This window comes from Marmota marmota, unplaced genomic scaffold, assembly GCF_001458135.2.
Source record: "Marmota marmota marmota unplaced genomic scaffold, marMar, whole genome shotgun sequence".
NCBI lineage: Eukaryota > Metazoa > Chordata > Mammalia > Rodentia > Sciuridae > Marmota > Marmota marmota.
The window spans coordinates 52,854,333-52,868,752 of NW_025999968.1; the positions used below are offsets into that span (position 1 = coordinate 52,854,333).

The window sequence follows — 14,420 nt, forward strand, 5'->3', positions numbered from 1 at the left end:
ACATTTTCTTTATCCATTCATTTTTTGTGGCACCTAGGCTAATTCCGTATATTAGTGAATATTGTGAAGAGTGTTACAATAAACATGTCTATTGTGTTGAGAAAAATAATACAGGCACAGAAAGACTAAATCAAATGTTTTCTCTCATGTGTAGAAACTAACACAAATAAAATAAAATAAACACAAGGTAGAAGAGAGATTAATAGAGACTGGGAAGGGGACAGAGGTAGAGGGAGAAGGGGGAACAGACATGTATGTGTGTATGGAACAGTGAATCCCATTAATCTGCATAATTTATATGTGTTGATAATTATAATAAACATGGTTAAATGGCAAATTATATAAATTATATTTATATATATTATATATTTGCTACCACAATAAAAAATTATTTTTAAAAAGAAAGGTTAAATATCTATTTTATACATAAACAATTTTTTCAGGCCTTCGAAGAGAAGACCTCAGAACAGAAGTTAGATTCATCAGGCTTCTCAGAGGAAAGGCAGGTTCCCCAAACTCTTATATGTCACAGAGGGCTAGGGGACAGGGACGCTGTTGGGCAGAAGACAGGGCAAGACTTGAGACAGGCTTGAGGTGACTGACAGGGTGGGCCAGAGGTGGGAACAAAAGTGGGTATTCCAAAATCAGGGTTGGGAAGAGTACAGGAAGAGGAAGACAACCCTCTCTGATGGCGAAGTCCGTTCCACTGTGCCACCAGAGACTGGGCTGCTATCACTCAGGGGAAACAGTTGGCAGCTGTTTCCATCGTTACCTAAGAGGGCAAAGTGTCATTTGAAGCAAAGACATTCCTAAGGGTTCAAGTTAAAACCAAATATCATCTTCTGCTCAATGAGCAATAATGCACCAAGTCCATAAAATGAATGCCAATGTAAAGTGTAGATGACTGCGTTTTTCATCTGGCTACCCACATGTGACGCTTCCACGCTTAGTCGCTGTTAACTTTGACCGACACCACAGCTGTAACACCAGGGCCAGTCTTGGCAGAGCTGGGACTTGGCAGAGCCTTTGTGCACTGACCACAGAACCTGCACCTTTCGCCACTGCCCTACGCTGTGTGGGCTTGCAGGGAGGCCTGGCTGCTAGAACCCACGCTGCTGCTTTCCAACAAGCTAGGCAGCTTCCTTCCACCGCCACTCTTTCCTTTCTGACATCAGAGGAGGTAGGAAGAGAGTGGTTTTGTCAGCTTTTTCACTGCTGTGACCAAAAAACCCGACAAGAACAATTTTAGAGAAGGAAAAGTTTATCTGGGACTCATGGGTCTCAGTCCATAGACAGGTGGCTCCATATGTCTAGGCCCAAAGTGAGGGAGAACATCATGATGGAAGAGTGTGATGGAGGAAGGTAGCTCAGGACATGGCCGCCAGGAAGCAGAGAGACTGCTCCACTCAACAAAGACAAAATATAAACCCCAAAGGCACAGCCCCAAGGACCCACCTCCTGCAGGCACACCCTTCCTGCCTACATTCCCCACCCAGTTAATCCCATCAGTGAATCAACACTCTGATTAGGTTAAGGCTCTCATAACCCAATCATTTCACCTCTAAACTTTCTTGCATTGTCTAACTTAAGAGCTTTTGGGGAAGACCTCGTATCTAAACCATAAAAAGTGCCCAGTCCCTAGATGAAAGGAAGGGGGAGAAGGGAGTAGGGGGTCTCTGGATATGAAAGATCCCTTGTTTTCATGTGGGGCTCAAGCTGGCTAGCTCCCTGCAGCATTCACTGAAGAGTGGCAAGCCACTGGCAGGATCCTCAGGGCTTCCTTGGGACACAGACCGTACTCTTCAGCCTTGGCCAGGAAATGGGGGAGAGGTGTCCACTCCCTCCAGGATGCAGTCTGTGCTCTCCTCCAGAAAGTGAGTTTTCCAGTGAATTCCCACACTGAAAAATCTCCATGAATCAGAATTCAATCATTGACCATGAGCCAGGAACCCCAAAAGTTTGCGGGTGGCATGTTCTTATTTCACAGAAAGAAAATAGGACTCACATGTAATCACATGGACAGCGTATACACAAATTAATGAAAAATGTATATTTTAGAAAACATTAGCCAAGCGTGGTGATATATACCTGTAGTCCTAGTGAGGACTAATGACCCAAAAGATCTGTTTCTTTGAGGCGGATAAATGGTGGCTTAAGGCAGGAGGATTACAAGTTTGAGGCCAGCTTCAGCAATGTAGTAAGACTCTGTATCAAAACAAATAAATAAATAAATAAAAAGGGCTAGGGATGTAGCTCAGTGGTTAAGTAACCCTGGGTTAAATCCTCAGTACAAGAAACAAAAAAGAGAGACACTATTGGACTAGATGCCTTTGGCCTTGCCTGGGCTAACAGTGCAGACATCAGTTGACAGCTGTGAACATATTCTTAAAGGCCTTCTTTAACTGCTTTTGGTCCAAGCCTTCCCCACACATCTTTTCTAGTATATCTCAGCCTCTACAGAAACAGCAGGAAAGTTCTTTGCTATTGATGGACTCTGTGGTGCCAATTCCATAAACAAACCCCCATTTGTTGCTTTCTAAAAATAAGTTCTTTTAAGATCTGGACAACATTTAGCCTCCTGCTTCTGAGCCGAAAGGTCTGTTTCTTTGAGGTGGATAAATGGTAGCTTACGTCTTCTCAGAAAGGCTATAGCTCATCTTTGGTGGAAGCTAAAAGTCTCACCTTGATGGTTCAGGTGAAAGGATAAGAGATAAAGTTTGAGTGCCAGGTATATAATTTCCAAAATAGGCTGGGATATATGCAGAAGAAAACAACCAGGACCTCAAGGAAGAAGGAAAATAGGAACGTAACTTAGAAAAATGGGACAGATTACCTTTAAAAGAAGAGAGAGAGAGCTGGGCATGGTGGTGCGGGCCTGTAATCCCACCTCCCCCAGATGGGGAGGCTGAGGCAGAAGGATCGCGAGTTCAGAATTCAGCCACAGCAAAAGTGAGGTGCTAAGCAACTCAGTGAGACCCTGTCTCTAAATAAAATACAGAAAATAGGGCTAGGGAAGTGGCTCAGTGGTTGAGTGCCCTTGAGTTCATTCCCCGGTACCCCCCCCCCAAAAAAAGAGAGAGAGATGAAATAAGACATCTAATTTACAACGTCCTGTAAGGATTCCTCTCATACACAGAATGCATTTTGCAAATACAGAGGCACATCTTAAAATCATATTAAGAGGAGACAAGAGTGCCTAATGGAACATAAAAAGGAACACCTACTTCCCCCACAGAGAATTGTGGTACTGAGGATTGAACCAAGGGCCTCATCCATGCTAGTCAGGTGCTCTACCACTGATCTATATCCCCAGTCCTTATTTTAGCATCCATCCCCTAATTGCTGTGTCCTTACAGAACAAGAGGGCTTCAAATTCTGGCTTGGATGGTCCAACTGAGCATGGGTTCTCAGTTTTCTCATCTGAGAAATGGAGATACTGGTAACAGCAGGGCTGACTTCATGTGACCTGGGCAATCACTCAGGATCCTATGCTCAAATAGCCCAGGCTTGGTTTAATGCTCTGCTATTGCTATCTTGGAATTCTGAACAATTTTTTTTAAAGGCGGCCCTTCATTTTCATATTGTAATGAACCAGTAAATCATGTTACTAACTGGTTAGCATCATCTCAAACGGTTGGTGGGAGTATTAATTTTGGGGAACAGTTTGTTATTTGGATCACCTTTCACCAGACAGAATTCACCCTAATTCCAGTGTCCATAATCGAGCTGAATAATCAAATGGCTACAATTGCTTTTTATGTATCAAATTCCCACATAGAAGAAAGAGCTTAGGGGAAAATTGCCTTGGTAGGAAAGATTAGTCCTCCTCATGGCTCAAATTGATTTTGCAAGGTTTCCCCTCCTTGGAAGCTCACAGTCCTTCCCTGCCTTCCTTTCCTATGAATTTTTATAGAGCCCCAAATTTGAGGTATTTGATTCTATAATATTTAGAAGGAGGGGAATAGGGCAGGGAAGGGAGTTGCCATTTGATTGGGGAAATCAAGGTACTTGGAAATGTGGGAGGCAAAGAGGAAGATGACTGTAGTTAATTTTGTTTTCTTGAAAGATTAAAACATCCTTGGGCTGGGGTTGTAGCTCAGTGGCAGAGCGCTGGCCTCGCTCACGGGAGGCATGGGTTCAATCCTCAGCACCACATAAATATGAATAAATAAAATAAAGGTATCGTGTCCATCTACAACTAAAAAAAGAGAATTAAAAAAAATTCTTAAAGGAGAGCAGATTAGAAGTAAACTCTTTCAATTGAACAGCCAACGATTGAAGGGCAATGCAGAGGGAAGCCGGGGCGCTGTCCTCACTCTCCTCTCCCTTCCTTATGTCCCACACCCTCCTGGTTACACTGTGCTGTCCACCCTCCTCCTAGACTTCTTCCAAGTTGGCCCCTTCTCCCTCTCTGTATGGGCCTGCAGCATACCAGCCTAGAGCACAGCCATGCTCTCCTGACCACACTCCTTCCTGACCATCTCTTCAAACCCACCTTAGTGATCTTGTTTGACTTTTTTTCTTTTTAGCAGTTTGAGATGTTTTTCACAAGTCATACAACTCATCCATTCAAAATCCAATGAGTTTGGGCAAATTACATTTTTTTTTAATATAAATTTATATAACATAAAATGTACCATTTTAACCATTTTAATTATATAATTCAGTGGCTGTAATTAACATCCCAGATATGCAACCATCACCACTACTTCCCGAATTTTGAAGATCAAACAGGAACTCAGTACTCCTTAAACAGTAACTCTCCACTCCTTCCCTCCAGCTCCTGGTAATCTCTAGTGTACATACTATCTCCATGAATTTGCCTGTTGTAAATGTTTCATATAAGTGGACACGTGCATTATCTGTCATTTTGTGCCTGGCTTATTTCTTAGGATAACATCTTCAAGGTGTCAGATTGTCATTCCTTATATGGGTGAATAATATTCTGCATTTTGTTGATCCACTCATCCATTGATGGACACTTGGGTTGCTTCCACCATTTGACTACTGTGAATATGCTGCAATGAATGTTACCCAAGCAACTGTTGGGTCTCTGTGGGGCATATGTTCCCTGGAGTCCCTGTTGACTCCTCTAGTCACATTACACTCAGCAACCACAATACTCTTATATGTATGTATGTATGTATTTATTTATTTATTTATTTTGGTGTTGTGGGTTGAACTCATGCTAGGCAAATGCTGTACCACTGAGCTAAACCTCCAGCCATAAGCATGGTAATCGCTTACAGAGCACATCCAGTCACATCACTTCTCTGCTTATAACCTACTGCCAGCTTCACATAAAAATGTCCATTAAGCAATACCTTCAGATAAAGATGGAAGTGCTTGCTGAGGCCTCCAAGGTCCTCAGCTCCAGCCTGTTGGACTCTCCAGGTCACCCTGCCCTTTCCTCTGTCCCAACCACCCTAGACATCTCTTCATCCTTCTATGGAGCCACATTCTTTTTGGATTTCAACAGACTAGTGCCCTTTTCTAAAATGTTCACCCTCCCCTAATGCCTAGCTTGTGCCAACTCCTGCCGTCTTTCTCATCCATCTTGCCTTGGAATTTCCCCTGGCATCTGCCCTCCCCTCTCTGCTCGTTTCTTCTTCTTCTTCTTTTTTTTTTTTTAAATATTTATTGTTTTAGTTTTCGGCGGACAAACATCTTTGTTTGTATGTGGTGCTGAGGATCGAACCCGGGCCGCACGCATGCCTTGTTTCTCTCTTTTACTCCAGTGGTCCCTGGTCTTTCACCAATCTCCATTTGCTGGGCAGTAACTGTTCAATGTGTTTCTTCCATGTTGTAACACAGCTAATATTGACTGAACACTTACTGTTTCAGGCTCTGTTTTATGCACATCACCTGTGTCCACTTATTAAATCCTCACAACTAACCTGAGGACTTTACAGATAAGGACGCCTGGTATGCAGTCACAGTAACAATGCCCACCCTGGCATCTGGAAGCTACTGTAGAACCAGAGAACAGTGCAGCCAGCCCCTGCCCCCCAGGGAATGTGGTTGTCTCACCCTGCCAGTATGTCCAGTCCCTAGCATAGAACCTGGCACACACTGTACCCAATTCATATACATGGATAGATTAGAAAATCCAAGAGGGACCGGAGCCCTGGGCAAACTTCACTGAGCAACTTCTGCGTCTTGAGCATTCTTATCTACACTCCCAGGCCCAGCGACTCCAACTCAGAAGTGCACATTAATACCTATGGCCCAGGATTATTGAGAAGGCTGAGTTTTTACTTTAATATAGATTTTAAAAATCTTTGTGCCTAGTAGACTGGATCCGGCTCGACAAATCCTGATGCTTAGCATTGCCATCAGGGAAAAAGGGAATGAGAAATCCCAATTCCGCTGGCTTAGCCCCTGTGGGAGCACTGTGTGAAACTCAGTGTCATTTGCCCCTCTGCAATCTCTGTGGCCCACCTCAGAAGGGGCACCACCGAGAGTTTTCTCTTTCGTGCCTCCCTGCTGCGCTCTGAGGGACTGGCGGCTCTGGAGCCCACGGGGGCAGTGCTCCTGGCCCCGCCTTTGGGCCTCATTATCTACGTTTCCGCGTCAGGCGCGCCGGGAACTTGGCAGGGCCTGCGGGCGGTGATCAGGAACATTTTGTGCCTAGCGCTCGCCGGCCTGGCTTTTCTCCCTTTGACCGGCGCCACCGAGCGGGGATCGCTGGCGCGGACCGTAGGGCTGGGGTCTCTCAACCCCGGAAGCTGCCCGTGAGCGCAGCTTCGGAACTCCCACGCACTTGTCCTGGGTACCTCCGAGCTCTTCGCCTCCGGGCTGGGCTTCCAAACCAGAGTCACACCGCACACGCACGTAATCAAGATGTTCGTAAAGATGCTGTGGCCCATTTTAAAACAAAGCCCAATTATTAGCGCTCAGCAGCTCTTTATTCCGGCCCAATGTAAGATGTCCAATTGCTGCTGAGAATCAGCAAGCAAAAGAAAACATAGTGGAAGGGAAAAGAAATCGGTTCTGGGGCCCTTTGACTTCTTTTGAGACCTCCCAGTTGGTTCTTGTCCTGTCTGCCAGACCTTAGGCAAATTCTGGGGCTCGGTCTTCTATTATGTGAAATGGGAATTATGAGTGCTTGGTGACTACACAAGGAGCGCAGCGGGTCGCTGGGATAGCAGTGCTGTTATCCTGTGCCTCCAGGACCCCACCTTCCCTTGATCCTCGGCTGGGAAGCGCCCGGGCTGCAAACACCGAAATGCCTCTAAAGTGCGTCACGGGCACCGGTCGCGCTGCTCGGCTGACCAGGGTGAAGCTGGCACTCCGCCAGCGCGGGCTGGGCCAGGAGTGCCGGGCCGTCTCCCTGTTTGTGACCCAAGCGTGGAAGGCGCTCAAGTGGCGCAGATTGGGGAGCGCTGTTGGGGGCGCTCTCCCCTGCCTGCTACGCAGCAGCCACGGGCCTCCGCAGCCTCCGCCGGGTGAAGGCTACGCTTTCTCTAGGCCCCCCACCCTCTCTGCTTCCTTACCAGCGGCGGCAGCGGAGATTTCCTCCCGGGGAAACTACGCGGATCCTTCCCGGGGCTCCTCGCCCCGCCCCAGTTCTCCGCCCCCTCCCCTTTGCTGGGGATCCCGGGCTGGGCTGCTTCTGGGAGAAGGCTCCGACAGCCAGGAGGCGGCGGGGGGCAGCGAGCTACAGGCCACCGAAGCACCCAGCCATGTGACGCCGCCCTCCTTTCTGCGAACCCCGCGGCACTCTGGGCCCCTGCGGGCGCCCCACTGCGCAGCGCACCATGCGCCTGCCAGGACGCACGCGCCCACAGCCAGAGCCCCAGCCCGCGCAGCATCCCGCCCTCCGCAGGCAGGTAGAGCCTCCCGGGCAGCTCCTGCGCCTCTTCTACTGCACGGTCCTGGTCTGTTCCAAAGAGATCGCAGCACTCACAGACTTCTCCGGTAAGAGCGCCCTCCTTCGCCGTGCGTCCCGGGCGCCAGGTTGCGCCCAGGTGAGCCCTCCGCTGGGAGCAGCTGCCCGAGGGGCCACGATCTGGTTGGGTTAAAGTTGAGGAGTGCTCTTAGTCAGTTTTCTAGGCTTATAGATGGTTGCGTGTGGCAGTGGCGGCAGGGTAGCCCCCCACTCCAAGGAAGGATGTGTAATGTGTTTGGAGTTTCTTGCCCTCCCGTCAACTTCGTCAATTGTCCCACACCAGCGACCCAGCCCTGACAGTCGCACATTCACTGGAGGCTCTCTAGGCTGAACCCTGTGCCGCGCCCAGCTCTAGAAGATACACGTGTTGTGGTGGAAGGAGTTGTACTTTCTTTGCCACCCACATAGTTAAGTTGCTCCCCAAGCAGACTCCCAGGTGCCCACGTAAGGAGATTAGCGCAGGAGACCCTAGACCTGAAGTCCTTGCCGGCAGGCAGCGAGCGAGCCTGCGGGCAACAGAGGTCTGGTGGAGATTCCATGAGAGATGGGGAGAAGCTCACAGAACAGGGAGGACACTCGGGGGCATGATTTCACTTCCAATAGGTGCCCAACGTTCCCGGTCTCCCTGGTTTCCTTCACACACATACAAATGTTCCAACTTCCTCCTACTTAGTAAACTACAAGGCTTTTCTTTTTGGGAATTCCGACCCAACCTCCTGCAAAGGATGTTAGTTCCAAGGTGGCAGGTGTGGCGGCAAAGTCAGTGAAGTTTCGAGGTTGGTGATGGCTATAGAAACATGTGCTTCTATTAGCGCGGCACTTGTTTGAGATAACAAGAGCCCTTGTTGCAGTTATGGCCCTGGGTCTCCAACTGGCAAGGCTGGAGGCCTGCAAACAGCCCCCACTCCCTCCACCTATCCCGGGAAGCAGCTCCGAGCCCCACACTCCCCCTTCTCAGGGATCTTCTGCCAAGTCCAGGCTTTGCACAGACACTGTCTGGGGCCCCCTGGTGCAGGGTCTTTTGCAATATAACCATGGTAAATGGAGTCATTCCTCCGTGCTGTTTGTGCAGTAGACTAGTACATGGCAAAGAACACTGGCAAAGCAAAAGTTGAGTTGGGTTTCTGGTTTACTTACAGAGAATGCCATTGTTAGCTGAAAGCCCTTGGGTCAGAGGTTCTTTGCTTTGAATATTTAATATCAAGGCAGTGTTCCTGCCTGGCAAAGGAAGCCAAGATATGCCTATTTGGCAAGCAAACTATGGCCCTTAAAATCAAGCCCCAGAGAATCAAAACTCTGTGGTAAATGTGCTGGGGAAATGCATCGGGTTTTTCAAGTGCTATCGACTTTTTCTTTATTTCTTTCTCCTCCTTCTTCCTCTTTCTTTATAATAGAACTTTCTTGGCTGCTACAAAAGCTTTGCATTTGCTGATTTAAGCTATAGAACTCCCTAGCAGTTCTAAGTTCAGTACATCTAGCTCTGAATATTGTAAGACAAGAATGAAAAGCTGACAAGCCCTTTTTTTGGTGACATCATTGCAACTGAACAAATATTGCTTTAGGCAAATTGTACTGTAACCATTAGATTGTTTTCACAGATTATATACACTTAGAGTTTGTTTCTTTAGGGAAGTAGTTGCAATACTTGTTACAGTCTATAGGTTACTGCGCCCTACCCCCCCCCCAGCTTAGAATTGTCTGTGTAGCAATAATTACACACTTGAATTTGACATATCAAACAGGGAGACTACATCCTGAGGGAAATGGATGCCCTGATGCAGATTCCTGTAAGTAATAAGAATAACAAAAGCCTTTTCCTTCTGTTCTCCATGTGGACCCAAATTCTAGAGCTTTAAACTCCCTGCAACCAGAAGTAGGTGGTGGTGTTGCCAGGTCCATCCACAACCTGGCCCCATATTTCAGTGTTACTTCCTGGGGACCTGAAGGCTAGGGAGAAAGTGTAAGTCAGCCTTTGGGGAAGAAGAGGAAGAAGAAGAGAAGAAACCACAGACACATTCAAGTTTAAAACCCAATTCTATACAGTATGGGATCAAGAAAACATTAGAAAAGTTTCAGGAAGAAAGATGAAGTTTTGCAAAGTCAGCTGATTTTACTTGAAACTTTAGGAACCCTACCCCAAGCCATGTGTTAGAGGGCATGGAGGGAAACTCCTGAGCTCCAAAAATGAGTCTTCGTGTCCACTTGAATGTGTTGGTTGAAGCAGTAGGTCCTGATCATGTGATTCCCCGTGATCTCAAAGCCTGCTTTCCTGGGGACAGACAGTCCTGTTCCCCTTTTTATGAACTTGGCGGAGTATATAGAAGTGAAACAGAGGCTCCACAGAGACAGGGGACCCTCCCCCGCAGAGCTTTACAACAATAGCAGAGGACCGGAGAGCATGTTTGACTATACAGATGCTGGCTTGTTTTCTAAATAAGGGAAACATCAAAAACTGGTGCAAGATGCAGGGAGACTCCTTTGCAGGAGGGTGGTTTATACATATGAAAGAAAGTGCCAAAATGTCAGGGGTCCCAGCCACAGTCTGTACACTATAGGGCCTCCCAGGAGGTCTGCTTTGCAGTTTGGGAAAGTTACTTAAGCCTTTCTCTTCTCTGCAACTCTTCCTTGAGCCTTTGCCTGAGGCTGTCAGCTGGTGTCATTTTCCTGGGTCATTGATTTTTTTGCCCTGGGGATTCCAGCATCAAATCTCTTAATAACACAGAGGCTGCATCTTGGCCCCCTCCTCCCCCTCCATGCTCGTGACTTGTGCTAATCACCTCCAAGCCTGCTGGGACACAGGCTCCCAAGCATTCCCTTCCCTCTCTTCCCTGAGGATTTTGAGATGCTGCCAGTGGCCACTAGAAGACTATCATCACTGCCTTAAAAAATGTGTCCTAGAGAAGGCAAGCATGGTGCATGCAAAATTAGTGCCTCTGATCCTTAAGCCCATCTTCAAATGTGCCTGGCTTCTATCCATTTTCCCCTTTGGGATGGGGTTCCATTCTATTGACTGCATTCTCAAATTGAGGATTTGGCCTGAGATAGCCAAATTGGTCATTGATTTTTGAGGGGTTGCTTTGAAGAAAGCAAAGGGAAGTATAAGAGATCAAGGACAGGAACTGGAGTGTGGGGGTGAGAGCTGAGAGGAGGGTGGGGTATCCTTGCGACCCCATCAATGAAAACCTTTGCCTTAAAGAGTGGGGCTTCAATGTATCTTTTGGACTTGGTTTGCAGTGGCACTTCAGTACTTGTTGACTTTTTGTTGTTACTGGTTTTATTCTGTTGTTTCTCTGATGAGGACACACTTAAGTCTTCTCTTTCCACCCATTTCTTCCCTTTCTTCCTGGTTTTGCCCTGCTTTTAGCATGTAGTGGAAAGTGTGAGAAGCAGGAGGGAGAGGGGATGAGAGACAAAGATAGTGGGGGCAGTCTGCAAGGTCTTCCTTGTCCTCAAATGTCCTTTGGCTTCAAAGAAAGGTCATTGTATAGTGGACGTGGTTCACGTGGCCACTGTTCTGCTCTCTGCCATCAGTAACCCAAGTAAGCAATAAGTGGCACTTAATACCAGGTCATATCAGTCTGCGTGGGCTGCTGTAACAAAGTGCCACAGACTGGGTGGCTTAAACCGCAGAGATTTATTTTTCCATGGTTCTGGATAGTAGAAGTCCTAGATCAAGATCTTGGCAGGGTTGGTTCCTTCTGGGGCCTTTCTCCTTGACTTGAAGAAGGCTGTCTTCTCACTGTGACCTCACAGGCTCTTCCCTCTCTGTGTGTCTATTTTCTAATCCCCCCTACAAGGACAACAGTCATATTGGATCAGAGCCCACATTAATGACCTCATTTTAACTCAACCACCTATTTAAAGGCCATAGCTCCAAATACAGTCACGTTCTAAGGTACTGGAAGTTTGGACCTCACGGTGTGAGTTTTAGTGGGATGTAATCAGCCTATAACATAGCTCATTGGCAGCCCAATAAATAAACCTGACTGGCAGCTCCTTATTTCATTGGCCAGGAATTTCATAATATTGAAATATGGCAATTGAATACACTTTGGAAGCACGCAGAATGACTTGAGGAGACTAAAAAATATTTGTTCAGCTGGACCCCAGGACTTCTGATTTCATTGACCCAGGAAGAGCCAGGTATTATCTCTTTTCTAAAGCAGAGTTGGGAACAACTGCCCTGGTGTCACAGAGGAGGGCTGCCTCCTGCTCATGCATCAGTTCATCCAGGGGCACATAGGTGTGGCTGGCCGGGTGTCCCCTTCAGACTCCAGCCCAGGGCTCACCCTCAGAGAGACCAGGACTGTGCATTTCCAGCTCCTCCCAGTCAACACCTCTCATTCCATTCCCACGGTCACACACACATGTGCACACACCCCTCCACGTTTTATTATGCCTCCGTCACATCATCCGGTATTTCAGGAGTTATCTTCATTTAAAACATTTTATGCAATGAAAAGCCAACTCGTAACCAAAGTAAAACAAACTGAGTGTCCGAAGGAGGTGTCTAGCTGTCACAGAAGAAGAGAGATGAAGAGCAAGTGTCTGAAATTGCTTGTCTGTTTCCATGGAAAGTCACCATATGTGAATAATGTTCTGCCAGCTCTTTCTGCAGCAGGGAAGTGTCTCGGCTTGCGAGCGGTCCTGTAATTGATGGCTTTGGTCGCCCAGGTGCTTTATTTGATAGGACAGCCCAGCAGCACTTTCAGGGGTGAAACAGAAAGGGAAGGAGTAACAATTAATTGAGCTCAGTGTTATTTGATTTCATCCTCTGAGCAACCCCAGTAAATGTATTAATCTCATTTACAGATGAGAAGTAGCCTCAGAGACCGTAATTAAGTTGCCTGGGACCACCCGGCTAGTAAGCAGGGCTGAGGCAGCCTCCAACACTAAACCGAGGCCAAGCTGGGACTTGGTCCTTGAGAGTGTCAAGGCAGCAAGATCAGGAAGAAAAAAAAAAGTGACCACGATTTGCCTAATCTTTCTAGGTAGTTCATGGAGTGGACTCTGCCATTTCAGGTGCCTTCTGAGGAGACTAACCTTTTCCTACCCTTTCTTTAGCATCTTCCCATTGTCATTCCAAAGTGGGTGTAGTTGCAGGCTATATATACACTAGAATGTAGGAGAAAAGTGTTAGAATTTCTGAACTTGTCTGTAGTTGTCCCTTAGTATCTGCCGGGGAGAGTTACAGGACCCCCATAGATATGAAAGCCCTTGGATGCCTAAGTGCCATATGTAAAATGGCATATGATCTGCATATGACTTACATATATCTTACTGTCTACTTTAAATCATCTCCCAATTGCTTATAATACCCAATGCAACATAAATGCTATGTAAATCATTGTTTAGGGGATAAGGGTAAAAAAATGTCTGCACATGTTCACAACAGACCCAATTAATTTTTTTTTTTTAAATCTGCACATGCTTACATCCATGGAGATAGAACTTGTGGGTACAGAAGGCCAACTGTATTTGTTGTTCTATCTTGGGGGGGGGAAGTTTTGCTTATTGACATGTAAATTGACAGTTGAATAGTATGTGTACACACACACACACACACACACACGCACACGCACATACACGTTGATCTCAGAGCTGTATTCTCAAACAGTTTTTCTGATGGGGTTCAGGACTATGAAAATGTGGAGGTCACTTGTCTTCTCCTGTCAGCTTAGTGCCTTAGGCAGTCTTGAAAAGGCGCTAGTTTGGGATAAAACAAAAGAGATAAATTGAGAGAACAACTGTCTCTGTCTCAACCCCAAATACCACCGGCCTCCTTTCCCAAGCTCCATGGCTGCCAGTCAAAGTTTGAGGCAGTATTTGAACCCAGTACTGATCCAGTTTCGAAGGTACATGTACTCACCATCCGAGCTGAGGAAAGGATCAGGAAGGTAGGGCAAGGGCACACTGAAATTTCATAGTTCTCTGCCACTCCTTTAATGAGCCAATGTGTCCGTGTCTTTCTGTGCGAAAATACCTTCTCTTAAGAAGAGAAACCCCCAAATCACCAAAATTTCAGTACTAGAAGGAGAATCTCAGGTTGGAAGGGTGTCTGAACAAGTGACTAATCTGAGCTTCCCACCCTTCTGGAAGGCAGGAACCATGTTCTACCACCCCTTCCCTGGCCCCTATATGAATACCATCTCCAGTTAGAACTGTCCCAGCACAGTGGGAGACACTGGTGAGTTAACAATAGCTTGGTTTATCTGGCACATACATCACCACATACCAAACACTGTTCTAGAAACTTCACATTCATTAACTACTTAAATCCTCACAACTGTCACAGAAAATCGCAGTGACAAGGCGAAGTGAAGTTAAGTGACTTTTAGGGAGTTTTTCTAATAGCAAGGGAAGAAAATAAAATAGACATATTACAAGTAGTTCAAAGCAATGCCACTTCCGTAATGTTCATCACTTAAACAACCAGAGCCAGCTCTTATTCCACGGCCTGTCGAAGGAAACACCATCTAGCCCCAAAGACCTAAGTAGAGTAAGGGCTGCATTTATTCTGAGATTATTT

The 14,420-nt window shown here is 46.7% G+C and overlaps 1 protein-coding gene across 4 annotated transcripts in view; it reads left to right on the plus strand.

Moving 5' to 3' along the window:
• Positions 1 to 7,345: 7,345 nt before the first annotated feature.
• The window catches only part of Eva1c (eva-1 homolog C), a 78,506-nt gene continuing 71,431 nt past the window's right edge, over positions 7,346 to 14,420 (plus strand). Inside the window, exon 1 of one of the 4 annotated variants that reach the window (XM_048803570.1) lies at positions 7,346 to 7,920. In XM_048803570.1, the coding sequence (XP_048659527.1) occupies positions 7,761 to 7,920 (160 nt within the window). In that variant the 5' untranslated portion in view covers positions 7,346 to 7,760. The remainder of the gene's footprint in view (positions 7,921 to 14,420) is intronic. The other 3 variants (XM_048803572.1, XM_015478694.2, XM_048803571.1) reach the window with 3 other exon arrangements.